Source organism: Coccinella septempunctata, chromosome 6, assembly GCF_907165205.1.
Source record: "Coccinella septempunctata chromosome 6, icCocSept1.1, whole genome shotgun sequence".
Classification (NCBI taxonomy): Eukaryota; Metazoa; Arthropoda; class Insecta; order Coleoptera; family Coccinellidae; genus Coccinella; species Coccinella septempunctata.
In genome coordinates, this window is record NC_058194.1 from 1,983,983 (window position 1) to 2,001,851 (window position 17,869).

The 17,869-nt window shown below is 36.9% G+C and overlaps 2 protein-coding genes across 2 annotated transcripts; both read right to left on the bottom strand.

The window, feature by feature from the left end:
- Nucleotides 1-3,077, bottom strand: LOC123315376. The gene is made up of 3 exons (XM_044901043.1): nucleotides 2,434-3,077; nucleotides 175-680; nucleotides 1-74 (listed from the first exon to the last, which is right to left on the bottom strand). Exons 1-3 carry the CDS (start codon nucleotides 2,811-2,813, stop codon nucleotides 52-54), a joined length of 909 nt encoding a protein of 302 aa, XP_044756978.1. The 5' UTR covers nucleotides 2,814-3,077; the 3' UTR covers nucleotides 1-51.
- Nucleotides 3,078-14,485: 11,408 nt separating this feature from the next.
- On the bottom strand, nucleotides 14,486-17,562 carry LOC123315818. The gene is made up of 3 exons (XM_044901683.1): nucleotides 16,919-17,562; nucleotides 14,660-15,165; nucleotides 14,486-14,559 (listed from the first exon to the last, which is right to left on the bottom strand). Exons 1-3 carry the CDS (start codon nucleotides 17,296-17,298, stop codon nucleotides 14,537-14,539), a joined length of 909 nt encoding a protein of 302 aa, XP_044757618.1. The 5' UTR covers nucleotides 17,299-17,562; the 3' UTR covers nucleotides 14,486-14,536.
- Between the last annotated feature and the right edge of the window lie 307 nt (nucleotides 17,563-17,869).

Consider the following 17,869-nt stretch of genomic DNA (forward strand, 5'->3'; position numbering starts at 1 on the left):
CCAGGTTTCGTCCCCTCACAAAGCCATGTTGATTTTCAATAATAAGATCTTTCACGTGATATGAAATGAATTTACAAACAAGCGACTCAAAGATCTTGGGAATGGTCGACAAAATAGCGATAGGTCGATAGTTTTGGATTAGGTCCTTTCGGCCGTCCTTATGAACGGGAACGATCTTAGAGAGCTTCCAGCAATGAGGAAAAACTCCACTCTGGAGGGACCGATTGAAGATAATGGCAAGTGGCAACGACAATGAGTCGCAGCAATTCCTCAGCAATATAGGTGGAATCTCATCCGGACCTGGACCCTTGTTTTGATTTAAAGTTCGTAAGGCCTCCGTTACACTCTCCTCAGAAATAGTAACCTCATGCAAATAATTACTGTTGTATTTATTATCGACAATGTCTAGATTTTCATCCGAACCAAAGACAGGCTCAAACACAGAGCTGAAAAAGTCAGCAAAAAGGTTGGAAATCTCTTCAGGTGAGGAGGCCTCAACATCGCCTCTCATCATAACAGATGGAAACTTGCTATGGCATTTTCTATGAGAAACAAACTTAAAAAATCTGTTTGAGTCATGTGGTAGTTCCTGCTCTATCGTATCCAAATAGCGATAAAAATCTCTCGAAATCAACCTTTTCGATAGAGCCCTGGAATGCCTGAACTGGTCATAATCTAAAGTAAGCATGGGCAAACTACGGCCCGCCGTTTGACCGCCTGATAAGGAAAAGCAATGTCACCTAATAGTTGTCTCAAAGCGTAAGTTGCGTACTGTTTATTATCATCTTAAAATGTTGAAGATTATACATCGAAGACGACAAATTAGCTGGAAACGTATTAGGTGGAAGAAGGACTGATGAATGGGGGCTTCATAGCTGCTGAAGTGAACCAAGTCCATGCAGCCTAGTTTTGGGATACATGACTTAGGTTAGAATATAAGCATATGCTTACATTCACTTTACACAAATCTGAAGAAGTCACTTTTGAATTAATTGGTGATAAACAACTTCTATGTCATGTATCTCAAAACTAGGCTGCATGGACTTGGTTCACTTCAGCCCTGAATCCCTCGAATAAAAGTCCACCAATTTGTTATTCAAATTGCATAGTTGTGCTCGAAGCTCAGCCTTAGTACTGCGTGTTCATCTGGCAGCGGCTGGCATTATTTCTTGTAATCCCAAGAAAAAGCAAAAGTCGCCAAATCTCCTTCGATGTTCCAACGACTGCATCACAGAACACAAATAGTGATGCATGGAATCCAAAACTTGCAACGAACGGCTTGTTGCTGAGCTCCAAACATGAAGGCAGTATTCAAGTGTGATTAACGGCCGTTTTCAATAATCCTATCTATCCATTGTTTCAGTTACTGAAGATGCATGTGATTTCGTTTCTATGATCTATCTGTAGATATATTTTAGAATGGTTACCAATGGTTACTAATCGTCAGTAAGTGAAACGATGGATAGATAGGTTTATTGAAAACGGCCGTAATACATGAAAATTTATTCAATTATTCGATTCTGCGTAGATTGAATCGATTAAGTAACGGTTTTCTTCTAAATGAAAATTTTTGAGCTTTAAGAACGGTATTAATTATTGGATCTAACATTAATTTTAGTTTAGCAAAGTTTGCGCGCAACTTAGCATAGGTGTAGTGTTCTAGTTCTCTCAATTCTGAACTAAATTATTTTGGATTTGCTTGGGAGTCTTGGGACCTCGAGTTATAGCAGTCAACAGCACGGTTACTGAGATGATGATATTATGCTCGTGATGGTTAGTAACGAATCAAGCATTAAAATTTTTGTTTGGTTCGTTGTCATCGTCTGTGTAATTCGAAGTATTTTTGACCTTTTGATTTTCATTGATAAGAGCAACAAGAATATCACATATTTTTCAAAAATTTCAAGAAACAAACAATCAGGTCCTTCAAAGTATCTTTGACTAATATTTACATACTGGAGGGAGGAGCACCAAATATGACGGGCGAAATCTGGTATCGTGGGAATATTTAATGAACAACTGCATATTGTTATTTGAACAGGTGTTTTCCACTATGAAACTATGAATAGCAGCGTAAGCAACCGACTATAAATGTGCCTACAGATTACTCTAACGTGACGTGGGCCCATGTCATAATGCGCATGATTCAAAAATCTAACATCGGATTTTGCGCGGAAGCGTTCAATGTTGGAACGTGGGAATACACGAAGCTCAATCACAGTTTCATTTTTCACATACTCTTTCGTATCCTACCGAACAATAATTAATTTTTGTAATTTTTTTTTACTTTTCTAGGATGTTAGTCATGTTTGATGTAAAAATCGAAAAGAAGTTAATCACTTGTAAAAATGTGTATTTTTTTTTGGCCCTCCTAGGTAATTTTTCATTTTATCTGGCCCTCCCCTCAAAAAGTTTGTCCATGCCTGATCTAAAGGGTCTTTGTAAATTTTGTACCTACTATGAAACTTATGCTTCCTTCGAATAGTACGAATTGTATCTTTTGAAAAATAAAAGGGGAAATTTTTATTTATGTTTAATTGAGGTATGTGTTCCGAGATCAACCCTCTCAATATGTTATAAAAGACGTTCACACCGGCATTAACATCAACATTCTCCAAGAGACCAGGCCAATCCACTCTTAGAAGCGCAGCATTCAAAGCCTGGTAATCGCCCCTCCTGAAATTAAATCCCGAACATCTAGATTTTCTCAAATAGCGGTGTGCGTTAACGTCCAATAAAAACTCTACTGACGGATGGTGATTATCTTCACCAACAAGAGGAGCATCACATCTCCTTACATTATTCACTCTCATCTTGTCACATAAAATCAAATCTAAAATTTTATTATTAAAATTACGTATACTATTGAATTGCTTAAGATTTGAAAAATTTAAAGTATCAATGAAAAATGCATATTTGTTGTCAACATCTGTGGTATAAAGTACATTATTCGATATATCGTTCACCCACTCCGAGGACGAACAATTAAAGTCACCACACACCAGTAATAAGTCTTGATCCCGAATTTTCGTCCTGTTGGATTCCAGCTTGCCGGAAAAAGCTGCACGTGCCTCATCGTCGCCCGGATCTTACATATATGTATAAGGTTAATCCTCCAATTCTTGGTTTGGAATGAATTGAATAAAATAAACTCCGAATGGTTGCTCTGTGAATAAAGTTTATTGTATTTATCGAAGGTCTATCCAGGCTAGAGGTAAACTTCAAAGCGGAATGGTCAGAAATATGGTATTCAATCACCTGAGTTTGTCCCACAAGGGTGGTAATCACATTGTCCAAACACGATCCTGCAGAAGGGCGAGTAGGCCGCCGATTAGAGAACTTTAAGTTGAAACTCTCCAGCAATGACATGAACTCAACAACATCTGAGGATCTTGACAGAATGTCCAAATTAAAATCTCCCACCAAAATGAAATTAGCCCTCTCAAGCGTACACCGATCCAGAATCGTTCTAAGTTTTTCTAAGAACAGATCCACATCAGCTGAAGGTTGGGAATTTGGCCTGTAAATGCATATAATCAGTATCTTACAATTATCCAAACAGATCTGTACAGCAGAACACTCAATGACACCAGATATACTTAACAGGTTGTCCGACAGAACAATTCAGCTGTTCTCTAACGTAGATTGCACATCCACCATGTCTCCCTCTTATACGGCAAAAACTTGAAACCATAGATTAAATAGATGGATCATAAGCTATTTTCCAGACTGTTCATTTTTCAAATTATTCCCACTCCAAATAACCACCAATGAAATGAATTTTCGCTTGTTTTCCCCTCCAGATCGCTTCTAAAATTTCTAAGACGGCGTGTGTATTTGTAATTGTCAAAATATTATTTCAATCATTCACGTCGTAATATTTTGGAAAATAAGCAGCGATGTGCCGTAAAAACGTGTGTTTGAAATAAAAGTGCAATTTATACACGAAAGAGGAAAGCGATTTATTTATTCTGGTAAGTTTTTGATATTTTATTCTTGTTTGAGTTCACGTTTATGAAATCAGGGGAGGGAGTTAGGGCACGCCAGGGTCGAATTAAGTTTGAATCCCATCTAATGATGGGATTGAAATGTTGAGTTTATACAATCAAATAATTGATTTCAATTTTAGATTTCCCAGAAATGAAACCAGACGACAGCAGTGGAGAGTTGCACTGGGTCTTAAAAACAATTCACACTTCTCTTGTAATTTATACTCCAGACTTTAGTATAATGAGAGTAATCGACTTTTACCGTAAATTTGAAAAAAGATGCCATCCCGAGTGAGGTAAGATAGGTAGTTTACCACTTATTTAACTCGCTTTATTGTCTGATTATCACTTTCTTTGGAATTTTGCAAGTGATTTCTGACTACTTCTGAACTTGAAAAAAATAGTAGATTTTTTCTTATTATATAATGCTTTTTAGTATAAACATTCTTCCTGGTTTCGAGATGAACAGTATAACGCGATATTAATTGCTTCAATAATGTTGTAATTATAGCCAATACTGTGCCAAACCTGTTATCAGTACTGGAGTTTTTGAGGAAAATGGAAGGAAAATGGGAACAATATCAAGAAACACGAATGCCAGTTTAGGATTTGCAGAAATGAAAGCTTCTTGTAGTTCAAAGATAAAACAAGTGAGGTACATACCTACCCAGGGAGGTATACAAAATTCCTTATAAATTACTATGGCAAATAGAACTCGTCTTAGGAATGAAAATCCATAAAAATGAGCTGAGGTCATGTTTGGAACTTTTTGTGAAAATCAAAAAAGTTTCCTTTATTTCTAAAATGTATTTCAATGTAAAAATTATGCTACTACTGTAATTATGATTACAATAATGACCATTCAATTAGAGCTCGGATATTCCCATTATTTTTATGATTTATTAAATGAAAATGTCTGTTATCAGGATACCTCATATTTCGAAGTAAAACTTCAGTTGAAAAATTGTTGCAGGAGACAAGCGGAGAACAGAAATTAAAAAACAGCTAATTGACGTCAAAAAACCGATTTAAGATAACGAGTGAGTCGTCAGTACTTCAAGAAAAAAGTTGCTGCCCTACAAGCAGTTCCTAATTCATTGGAAAAAAAAATTCAAGATGAAAGCTTAGAAAGCTTTGCTTAAAAGTTACATTATTATTGAGTTAGAGCTTACAGTTTCGTAAAATAACTCTTGATTATTATGCACTCCAACACCAAAAAGCACTTTCGAGGTGGTATAAAAATTTGAAAGGGGAATCAGGTTGTTGAACTAGGTATTTGAGTTGCTGAAAAACACTGCTCTTTAGTTTATATGCAATATAACTTAATTCAATTTAAAACTGCCCGTAAAAAAAAAATATTGATTCTTCATCTAGAATTGAGGGATTCTTTTATGAGTTACTGTATACAATAAGAAATAATTTCCTATTTCACAATCATTGGTTCATGTTTACAGTATTACATTACTGTTTCACTCCGCAAAATCTGTACGGAAGACTTGAGGATTTCTTCAATGAACAAACTCTTTTAGATTCTCATTATATAAATTCCATAAACTTCAGCTGCTTCCACTTCTATTGATTTGAGAATTTACCATTCTAAAGGGAATTTTTTTCATGAAAGTAATTTTTGGTTTTCAGTTAATGCTTAGTGAATAAAATTTCAAATAATCTGTATGTAGGTTAGGGTCATATTGACTATTATTTGTGTATGGTAACATTGTATTCAAAATAAATTCTTTTTTACATCAGTTGTTTTGGTATTACATATTAGTTCTACATCCCTTTGATTAGTTGTCATAAGAAAAATACTCGAAATCTTTGCAATGAAAATTGAAACATATTTCCATTCGATATAAAATTATTGCCGACTACCTGAATTATTCACAGTGTGACTAGTTCTGAATCCGCCCCTGTCCAGTTCCCCCACCCAAGATATCCAAATTCACATTTATGGCAGTATTTCGTGAACGCGTTTTTGTCGAGATGCTCTATCTCCTGTTTCATTAATCTATGCTTGAAACCAACTTGTGGTCGACCAGTTTGTATGCTGGAAGTTCTTCCTTGCACTTCCAGTGTTCTGTAATAGCTATAATGTCTGAATTTTCTTCATGAGATGAAAGCTGTAGGCTATTCATAGCTGTGCCCAGCGACTGAACATTTTGTAGTATGAGGCTGAGATATTTGGTTAATTTCCGGTCGTGATGTTTTTAAGATCTTCGCTTCAGTGGTTGTGGTTCTTGCTTCTCTATTTTTCTGAAAAAACATCTTGTCAAATGTGAACTCTCTCAGTGCAACGCCCTGAGGCCAAAAAGATTCATTGAAAACTGTTTCAAAGGACTCTTCGGTTGGTAAACCCACACTGAAAGCTCAATTGGGTCCCAGGCAATTTAGTTTCCTTACAATGATCTGCACATTTATATTAGACTCCTTCAAGAATTCTTGAACATCCTCTTCCGTAACTCCCTTACCAGCGATCTTCCCCACATATATCCATATTCGACGAATTGCTCCTCTTATAGGCATATTTTTATCGATGATTTTTGTTCCATAACAAGATTTCCTAGAAGATTTTGAATTTTTGATTGCTTTTCTCCTTTCAACTGTGGTCCATTCATCAGCAGGAAGTTCATTGTTTTCAGTTGGTTTGTTTATTTCCGTACTCTCAGACAATGTCATCTGTTTGGGAATTCCGTGATCCTCGGGAACATATGATGACTGTGCTAACGGACGCTTATCTTCCGTGTTTGTGGAATTACCATATGATTTATCTCCTGATGTTGTACGTTTCTTATCTTTCTTAATGTTGTTGGAATTTTTCACCTCATGGATATTGGTTTTTGTGGTGATCTCGATTGAATTTTATTCTTACTTTTACATTGTTCCAAAAGCGACTTCAGATACAGATTCTCGAGTTTGAGAAGTTCTTGCATCGTTGACTTGGAAATATTCATTAGTCGATTTTTGTACGTAAACCTCAGGCTGACAGGTGGTTGTTTTCCGGCTCGCAGCAAGGACCAGGCACGAAGGGTGAAAAATACCCTCACATTTCGTGCACTTGACAAACTCCTTGACTTTGCGATTGCAATGAAAACAGACTTTATCTTTAATTTCATTGTTGTCTTGAGAGATCGCGAAACGAATATGAATAACATTATGAATAATTAATGAATTGAATTTTATTAATTAACTGTTCCTAATAAAGAAATCTTAATTATTAAGCCTTGCATTTCTCTCAGTGCAGGAAGAAACAAAACTGGTATAGCAGTTTTCCAATTACCTCTTTGGCTGGCCACTTTGACTTCTTCAGAGAAATGCCTATCACAAACAAAATATAATTTGCGTATTTGTTTATTGCCTTGTCTTCTAACTGCAACACCATAAGAGTTTTCTCAACACTCCACCTATTTGTCAGAATGAGGTAAATATAATTCATTCCTGAATTTCACAGGAGGATAATCGTCCTTGAATTCCTTAACAACTTCTCTCGCCTCATTCATTCCCAGACCTTCCTAATCAACTTGAACAGTTTGATTGAATATCCAGCATGTCTCATTATTTAAATCAATCCTTCATGCCATACTATGTGGAATGCTCTGGCGTGAGTCTCAGCAATTGCTGTTCTGTTGAGTGATCTCTTCTGAATCCGAATTGCTCTGCTGGAATGAGATTCAGATTTTCAGTTTCTTCTGTAAGCCTTTTGGCGATTACTCTTTCTACCACTTTTCCTAGGGCGGACAATAAACTTATCGGCCTGTAGTTTTGGGGGAATTTTTTATCTTTGCCTGGTTTGTTGAACACTATGACTTCTGCAGTTTTCCACTTTTTCGGATAGTGTTCAGTCCTCATTATACCGTTCGCAATATTTGTGAGTGCAGCTATACCTTTTCTAGGTAATTTCTTCAACATAGCATTCGTTATTTTATCACTTATCACGGGAGCTTTCCTATTTTTCAAGCTTCTGATTATCTCCTTTATTTCAAATGGAGAGGTTGGTTTTTCTATTTTGTCGTCTACTGGTGGTTCATCCATTTCTTCTTCGTTGTTCTCGACTAGTTCTTCCAGATCATCATTACATATCTTCATCAGGTCTGTAATTTATTGTCGATTCTCGTTCGATCGAGTCCGCCAGTGCTTCTGCTTTATCGATATTCGTATATGCCATTCCTCTTTCTCCGTGCAGAGGTGGTATTTTAGTCTTTTCTCTTCTCAGACATTTTTGCATTTTCTATGCAGAATGATCGATAGTATTTAGTTCTTGAACTCTTTTGTTCCATCTATTTGTTCTCATGTCCTTCAGGGCATTTTTAGAACTTGGCTGTGTCGGTTTAGATTCTTCTTTTTTATATCTGTTTTGTTGAGCCTGTATGTTTTTCTTAGTCGCTGATTTTTCCTGATGAGATATTCGATTTCTCTGGGTGTATCACCGTATGGATGTGTCGGTGCTGGTCTGGTTATTTTCTTTGTGCTCTTTTTGTAGGCATCTAGTATATTCTTTTCTAGTTTATCAACTGCACTTTCAAGGTCTTCCGATGTGTTGATTGTTGGTATTTCTGTTACCTCTGCTTGTATCAGATCGCTATATATCGTACCAATCGGTGTATTCTCTTGTTTGCATTAGTTTTCTTCCTGGCCCTTCTCCTATTGTTAATTCGATGGGATTGTGATTAGAGGTTCCGTCCCACAAGGTCTCTATCGAGAATTCTCTAGTGATATTTTTCATAATTGCGATATCAATTATATCTGGTAATCCATTTCCAAATGCTAGGTACGTTGGTTCTTCAGGTCAAATAACGATAGCTTCATGTTTTTCAGCGAAATCTTTCAGTTTTCTGCCATTTCTGTTTTCCATCCTGCTGTTCCATTCTGGAGATTTGCAATTAAAATATCCGATGCAGATTTTCGGGTTTGTTTCATCTAGTAAGTTGTTAATCTCTTCTTCCAATGAGTTTTATTTGCGCGTCTTTTATATGCCGATGTGATTTCGACTCTTTGTCGATTCATTTCAGCAACAATCGTCACTGTTTCCATTTGTGACTCGTCAGATCTTCCTTTAAAATAGTGTTTCAGATCTCATCTAACCAGTAAGGCAACACCTCCAGTGTTTGCGATTCTGTCACATCTATATATCTCATAATTCATGATGTTCAATCGCGTATTTGGTTGTATTCTTGTTTCTTGTAAGGCTATAATATCAGGTTTTCTCTCTGATATTATTTCTTCTATCTCGGATTTTCGAGTTCTGACCCCGTTTATGCTCCAGGAGACTATTTTAAGGGAATTCGTCCTAGTTGTTTGTTCCACTATTTCAGTTTACTGAACATTCCTTGGAATTTTTTCTCCATCTCTCTTTCAATTTTCAACATGATTTTGTTGAAAATTTTTTCCGTGTCTAAATCGTCGGTGGATTCAGAGACATTTTTGTGTTCTTTTGTTTTGGTGATAGGTTTTGCTTGGGGCGAGTTCTGTTGTTCCTTCTTCTGTACTGGTTTAGGTACTTCTTTTTTCTTGTCGTCTACTTTGGAGAGGGTGGGCTTCTTTTTCTCCTGGACTTTTTGAGGAAATGTGCTCTGCGGAGCCGATTTCTGGCATGTTTTCCCCTTGCTTGTCACCAATTTGAATTCTTTACATCCTTTGTAGCTTGCTGGATGGCCTTCTTCGCCGCACAGAACGCATGTGACATTTCTCTCCTCACCTTTTCTGGTAAGTTCGCAATCTTTTGTGCAATGATTGCCCATACATTTGACGCATCTGTATGGAAAAGAGCACTTGTTTTGGGCATGTCCGTACCTCTGGCATCTTAAGCATTGGCTTGGATTTTCTGCCCTTCTTTTTGATTCCACTACAATGCAGAAATTGTAGAGGGGTCTTATTTCGAAAATCTCCTTTCTCTGAGTTTTGACCAGGTATAAGGGTGTGAGCTTACGCTTACGTATGAATAAAGAAACGGTAATTGAAGTCTATTCTTCAATTTTTTTCAATACAAGTCTATTCTATACAATTAATCAGTATTCTTTCAAAAACTACTGATTAAAGGTCAAATCAATTATTTTACACTTTTCATGTTCTAAGCCTAAATAATCCTAATCTACTAACAAAATTCAAATCAAAGAAATACAGTTTCTTTACATCTCCCCCTCTAAGGAAGAAAATTTTAACATTGTTTAAGAACCTAAGAAAAACTTTCCTTTAGCAGCTATAACAACCGTGGATGATGTACCATGTTTATCTAAAGTGAGGGTATCCATTTCATTCCATGCCAGAGTTCCCATCTACAATCTTCCCGCTTTAGCACGCATCCTGTGTAAGAGAACACTCAGCTCTTCTGAAAGGGCAGCAACCAATTGTGGTATTGTTTTAGCAGACACTGTTTTTCCTGTAGACTCGCCCATCTGGGAAAGGAAATCTTCTGAAAAATGTTGTATTCTGAAGCCACTAAATACTGGTGCACTGCAAATTTGTGTATAACTAGAGCTGTAAAAATCTGTTTGATTTGCTGAGCAAAGCTTGGAGTAAGCAGATAATTTGACAGGAGCGAAGAGGACCACTTGTCCAGACATTGAAAACATTGTCCTAGCTCTTCACTTCTATTCCAGTTGGCCAAGTTAGTTATTTGTTCAAGAATCGATAAGTCTTCTTTGTAGGAACTAAATATAGTATGGAATAGGATTTGTGCAGCTTGAAGGTCCACAATATTTCCCTCCATAGCCCAATGCATATCTGATATGATTTTGTAGAGACATTAAAATGTTGTAGTAATTTATCCCCTGCAACATATTTCTGTCCAAAACTTTGGAACTTTCATATACTCTCACTAAAGTGTTTAAAGAGAAAAACATTCGATGTGCTTGTCTTGCGGTCACTACCATCGCTATGTCTGCCACTATTTTTACTAATGAACATATTTCACCTGCTCTTCTCCCTTTAGTAGCGTCGAGCACTTCGTCAATGTAGGGAATATGGGCTAGAGCTCTTTTTGCAGCTTTTGTCCATTTTAATCGATACTTCTCATCAGCTTTTATGTGACATAACAAAGCTGTCATTGGACCCATGATCTGCGCCATGCAGCTTCTCTTTTCAGGAAGAAATGTGCTACCCTCTAGAAGGATATGGTGTCTCCCATTTAAACCGTATTTAGATACAGGCGTCTGTTTAACAGTGCCCTTCTCTTTCTCGATTGGCATGTTTGAATGTCCTAGCCTTAATTCGTGGAGCCTCAAAGCGTTTGCAACAAAGCTTTTTGGTTTTATTGGATGTCATTCTGGACACCTCGGCGTCATGGATTTCTTGGACTTTGAGATGTTCCTGTAGTCGTCCACAGTCGAGGCTACGATCTTAATTCCGTCTTTTACGACGGTTGTTCTGTTGTAGCTGAATTTCTTCATGTAGAGAGCTTTTGAGATCTCTACCCAATCGGCTGTACCCATCGTCGTGATGGGTGGAATTTTGTCTTTTTAAGGTAACTCGGTTGCTTTTTTTGCGGTCTCTCCGTCTGAAGATGAACTTTCTTTACGCGCGCGTTTTGTGGGCGGCGCGTTCTAGGTTTTTACAACTTGAGTTGCAAAATTTTTCTTCTTTACCGCTTCTGGGGCTACTTCCTGTTTGGATGAATTTTTGGGGATCGCTACCGGCTTTGCAATTTCTGCAGATGTGGGGGATTTCGGTACCGTAATCTGTTTTGCAATTTCATCTTAACTAGGGGATTGAGGGGCTTTGTTTTTATTGACCTCCTCTCTCAAGAGAAGTATCTCCCCGACCAACTGAGCCACGGTTTCAGTTAGTTTATTTATTTGAGCCTTCAACTGCCCATTCTCTGCTTTGAGCCTTACAAGCTGCTCTGCTTCTCCATCGCTGAAGTCTATAGGCTAAACTTCGCCTCATGATTGTATTCATAGAGTACAAAATAAAGGCCCTTTATTATTATTATTATTATAAGTCTTCGGTGTCCGTAGCTTCCATGTAGGAGCTCTCATTTTCTGAGACCTCCGACATGGCTTTTTGTCGCTATTAAACTATATGAAGTATTTCTGACTAAAAATGAAATATTTGAAATCCTGATATCGATTGAAATTTATTCTGGGAGGATTCTGCATTGTTGACAATTGATGTCAAACAAAAAGCCACAATTCAGAAGATTTTCTAAAATAGATTTTTCGTCTGATGAAGGAGTCTGATATAGACTCCGGAACGTTACAACTTAGAATTATAATTTCAACGTTATTCATTTTCAGTTCATTATCAGGCAACAATTTATTCTAGTTAATTTGCTCCTGACAAATTAATGCAAGAATTTACGCAGGAGCAAATCGTTGATTTCATTTTTAATTGATTTTGTTTCAGAGATTGGGAGTGAAAACCCTAAAAAGTTTATGAAGAAATTTGAAATCCTCACTACGATATTACTATAGAGCTATGTGGCTAAGTTATATATTTTCTATACTATCAGAAAAATTAATCGACTCACCAGTGATATCCGTGGAACCATCGATCAATGATCTGGACTCAGACACTGAATACACTGAATTTGAACGAATTTCCGCTCTATAACACATACACATATAGAACTTACAAAAACTTCGGAAGTTTCGTAGACGCAATCAAAAAATCCCTAGCTTCGCTAGTGTACACTTTCACTTCTACTTTCTCTTCCACATTCACTTTTATAGCACTCTGAAATGCGTCTGAACTGGTCGAAGTCTCACTCGAAACTGAAATCAAAATTCTTCAATATACTATGATATATATGTAAGATTATGAATCGAGTTTCTTGAAGCAAAACACCAATTGATTAATCTGAAAACAATGATCTTTTATTATTTACAAGTTCCAGCAAATTCAGTAAAATCAACAAACCTGAAAACAATGAATCGACAATTAAATGCCTATGCTTCACTATCTTCTTCGATAAACTTCTTAGTCAATTATAATATTTTTGGAATTTAACAACTCACAAACTGAAAGTTAATGTCAAAATTAAATTAATTCTCATGGCTATCCAGTCACGTACACAAGCTTTTTTATTTATTTATTTTTTTATTTATTTATTTACCAAAGGGAATACTAACGGGTATTTCAACCCAACAAGAGAACTCACAAGTCAAAAAAAAGTAATCATACAATGCATAGCACATCAAGCAAGAAAACGTTTCAATTTGCATACATTACAATATAAGAACCTAAAAAGAGAACAAAGTTCAACAACAAAATCAATCCAAATTTATGCGGTAAATATATATATTCTAATTAATTTTTCACTTAAAAACTAAATACACACGCATAAATACATGTATGAACATATGTAACCAAATAAAAGAAATGCAACTAAGAAATGGAACGTGCAGCTAACCCATGCCTCAAACAGCGCTTGAAACGAATAAAAGATACGTTGAAAACATCGACATCGAGGGACTCAGTGTTGAAACCATTCATCAATCTACATAGAGGCGAATTCTGCGTGACATTTAATCTGCGAAAAGGCACGGCAAACATTTCCCTTGATCTGAGCCTTCTCTCAGGGACCCTCAACCCAATTGAGCCAAGAATAGATGGAACCGAAAAAATATTATTCAAAATTTTATATAGCAGACACATGTCGTTTATTTTCCTACGATTTTCCAAAATAATCAAATTGTATTTCAATTGGGCCTCTGAATAGTCATGATTTAAAATTCCGAAATTGTTCCGGAAAGCCAAAAACCTCAGCAATTTATGTTGTACACTCTCCAACCGCTTCACGTGACACTTATAATGAGGGTTCCAAATTGTTGATGCAAAATTTAATTTTGAAAATACAAATGGGTAGTATATCGTCAGTATGGTTTTATTTCTTTTGAATAATTTACAATGTCGAAGAGCAAATCCGAGCATCTTATTTGACGACGAAAGAATACTATCGATATGCTCGTTAAAATTCAGTTTTGAGTCTAGAATAACTCCCAAATCGCGCACCGAGGAAACCTGGCGAAGGTGAAACTGTTCAATTGAATAATGGAAATTCATTGTCTTTATGTTCCGAGTGAAGGTGATCTGCAGGCATTTATCCAAATTAATGAAGAGAAAATTATTCTTGCAATAATCGGAAAACCTATTTACATCCTCCTGCAACAGAAAACAGTCCCGGATTGTCCTTATCCTCAAATTTATCTTGAGATCATCAGCATAAATGAGAAACCTAGCATGGTGGAAACAGGAGGAAATGTCATTCAAATAAACAATGAAGAGCAGCGGACCCAAGTGGGAACCCTGAGGAACTCCAGACGGATTCGAGAAAATCCTCGACCTTCTTCCATTGACGCAAACAAACTATGATCTGTTCAAAACATACGATTTAATCCATCTCAACAAAACTCCACAGATACCCACCTCAGCAAGTCGTCTGAGAAGTACCGAATGATTAATTTTATCGAACGCTTTTTTCAAATCGGTATAAATGGCGTCTATCTGGTATCGACATCCGATCCTCTCGTGGAGGTAATCCAAAAATGTCAGCAAGTTGATCTCCAGGTTTCGTCCCCTCACAAAGCCATGTTGATTTTCAATAATAAGATCTTTCACGTGATATGAAATGAATTTACAAACAAGCGACTCAAAGATCTTGGGAATGGTCGACAAAATAGCGATAGGTCGATAGTTTTGGATTAGGTCCTTTCGGCCGTCCTTATGAACGGGAACGATCTTAGAGAGCTTCCAGCAATGAGGAAAAACTCCACTCTGGAGGGACCGATTGAAGATAATGGCAAGTGGCAACGACAATGAGTCGCAGCAATTCCTCAGCAATATAGGTGGAATCTCATCCGGACCTGGACCCTTGTTTTGATTTAAAGTTCGTAAGGCCTCCGTTACACTCTCCTCAGAAATAGTAACCTCATGCAAATAATTACTGTTGTATTTATTATCGACAATGTCTAGATTTTCATCCGAACCAAAGACAGGCTCAAACACAGAGCTGAAAAAGTCAGCAAAAAGGTTGGAAATCTCTTCAGGTGAGGAGGCCTCAACATCGCCTCTCATCATAACAGATGGAAACTTGCTATGGCATTTTCTATGAGAAACAAACTTAAAAAATCTGTTTGAGTCATGTGGTAGTTCCTGCTCTATCGTATCCAAATAGCGATAAAAATCTCTCGAAATCAACCTTTTCGATAGAGCCCTGGAATGCCTGAACTGGTCATAATCTAAAGTAAGCATGGGCAAACTACGGCCCGCCGTTTGACCGCCTGATAAGGAAAAGCAATGTCACCTAATAGTTGTCTCAAAGCGTAAGTTGCGTACTGTTTATTATCATCTTAAAATGTTGAAGATTATACATCGAAGACGACAAATTAGCTGGAAACGTATTAGGTGGAAGAAGGACTGATGAATGGGGGCTTCATAGCTGCTGAAGTGAACCAAGTCCATGCAGCCTAGTTTTGGGATACATGACTTAGGTTAGAATATAAGCATATGCTTACATTCACTTTACACAAATCTGAAGAAGTCACTTTTGAATTAATTGGTGATAAACAACTTCTATGTCATGTATCTCAAAACTAGGCTGCATGGACTTGGTTCACTTCAGCCCTGAATCCCTCGAATAAAAGTCCACCAATTTGTTATTCAAATTGCATAGTTGTGCTCGAAGCTCAGCCTTAGTACTGCGTGTTCATCTGGCAGCGGCTGGCATTATTTCTTGTAATCCCAAGAAAAAGCAAAAGTCGCCAAATCTCCTTCGATGTTCCAACGACTGCATCACAGAACACAAATAGTGATGCATGGAATCCAAAACTTGCAACGAACGGCTTGTTGCTGAGCTCCAAACATGAAGGCAGTATTCAAGTGTGATTAACGGCCGTTTTCAATAATCCTATCTATCCATTGTTTCAGTTACTGAAGATGCATGTGATTTCGTTTCTATGATCTATCTGTAGATATATTTTAGAATGGTTACCAATGGTTACTAATCGTCAGTAAGTGAAACGATGGATAGATAGGTTTATTGAAAACGGCCGTAATACATGAAAATTTATTCAATTATTCGATTCTGCGTAGATTGAATCGATTAAGTAACGGTTTTCTTCTAAATGAAAATTTTTGAGCTTTAAGAACGGTATTAATTATTGGATCTAACATTAATTTTAGTTTAGCAAAGTTTGCGCGCAACTTAGCATAGGTGTAGTGTTCTAGTTCTCTCAATTCTGAACTAAATTATTTTGGATTTGCTTGGGAGTCTTGGGACCTCGAGTTATAGCAGTCAACAGCACGGTTACTGAGATGATGATATTATGCTCGTGATGGTTAGTAACGAATCAAGCATTAAAATTTTTGTTTGGTTCGTTGTCATCGTCTGTGTAATTCGAAGTATTTTTGACCTTTTGATTTTCATTGATAAGAGCAACAAGAATATCACATATTTTTCAAAAATTTCAAGAAACAAACAATCAGGTCCTTCAAAGTATCTTTGACTAATATTTACATACTGGAGGGAGGAGCACCAAATATGACGGGCGAAATCTGGTATCGTGGGAATATTTAATGAACAACTGCATATTGTTATTTGAACAGGTGTTTTCCACTATGAAACTATGAATAGCAGCGTAAGCAACCGACTATAAATGTGCCTACAGATTACTCTAACGTGACGTGGGCCCATGTCATAATGCGCATGATTCAAAAATCTAACATCGGATTTTGCGCGGAAGCGTTCAATGTTGGAACGTGGGAATACACGAAGCTCAATCACAGTTTCATTTTTCACATACTCTTTCGTATCCTACCGAACAATAATTAATTTTTGTAATTTTTTTTTACTTTTCTAGGATGTTAGTCATGTTTGATGTAAAAATCGAAAAGAAGTTAATCACTTGTAAAAATGTGTATTTTTTTTTGGCCCTCCTAGGTAATTTTTCATTTTATCTGGCCCTCCCCTCAAAAAGTTTGTCCATGCCTGATCTAAAGGGTCTTTGTAAATTTTGTACCTACTATGAAACTTATGCTTCCTTCGAATAGTACGAATTGTATCTTTTGAAAAATAAAAGGGGAAATTTTTATTTATGTTTAATTGAGGTATGTGTTCCGAGATCAACCCTCTCAATATGTTATAAAAGACGTTCACACCGGCATTAACATCAACATTCTCCAAGAGACCAGGCCAATCCACTCTTAGAAGCGCAGCATTCAAAGCCTGGTAATCGCCCCTCCTGAAATTAAATCCCGAACATCTAGATTTTCTCAAATAGCGGTGTGCGTTAACGTCCAATAAAAACTCTACTGACGGATGGTGATTATCTTCACCAACAAGAGGAGCATCACATCTCCTTACATTATTCACTCTCATCTTGTCACATAAAATCAAATCTAAAATTTTATTATTAAAATTACGTATACTATTGAATTGCTTAAGATTTGAAAAATTTAAAGTATCAATGAAAAATGCATATTTGTTGTCAACATCTGTGGTATAAAGTACATTATTCGATATATCGTTCACCCACTCCGAGGACGAACAATTAAAGTCACCACACACCAGTAATAAGTCTTGATCCCGAATTTTCGTCCTGTTGGATTCCAGCTTGCCGGAAAAAGCTGCACGTGCCTCATCGTCGCCCGGATCTTACATATATGTATAAGGTTAATCCTCCAATTCTTGGTTTGGAATGAATTGAATAAAATAAACTCCGAATGGTTGCTCTGTGAATAAAGTTTATTGTATTTATCGAAGGTCTATCCAGGCTAGAGGTAAACTTCAAAGCGGAATGGTCAGAAATATGGTATTCAATCACCTGAGTTTGTCCCACAAGGGTGGTAATCACATTGTCCAAACACGATCCTGCAGAAGGGCGAGTAGGCCGCCGATTAGAGAACTTTAAGTTGAAACTCTCCAGCAATGACATGAACTCAACAACATC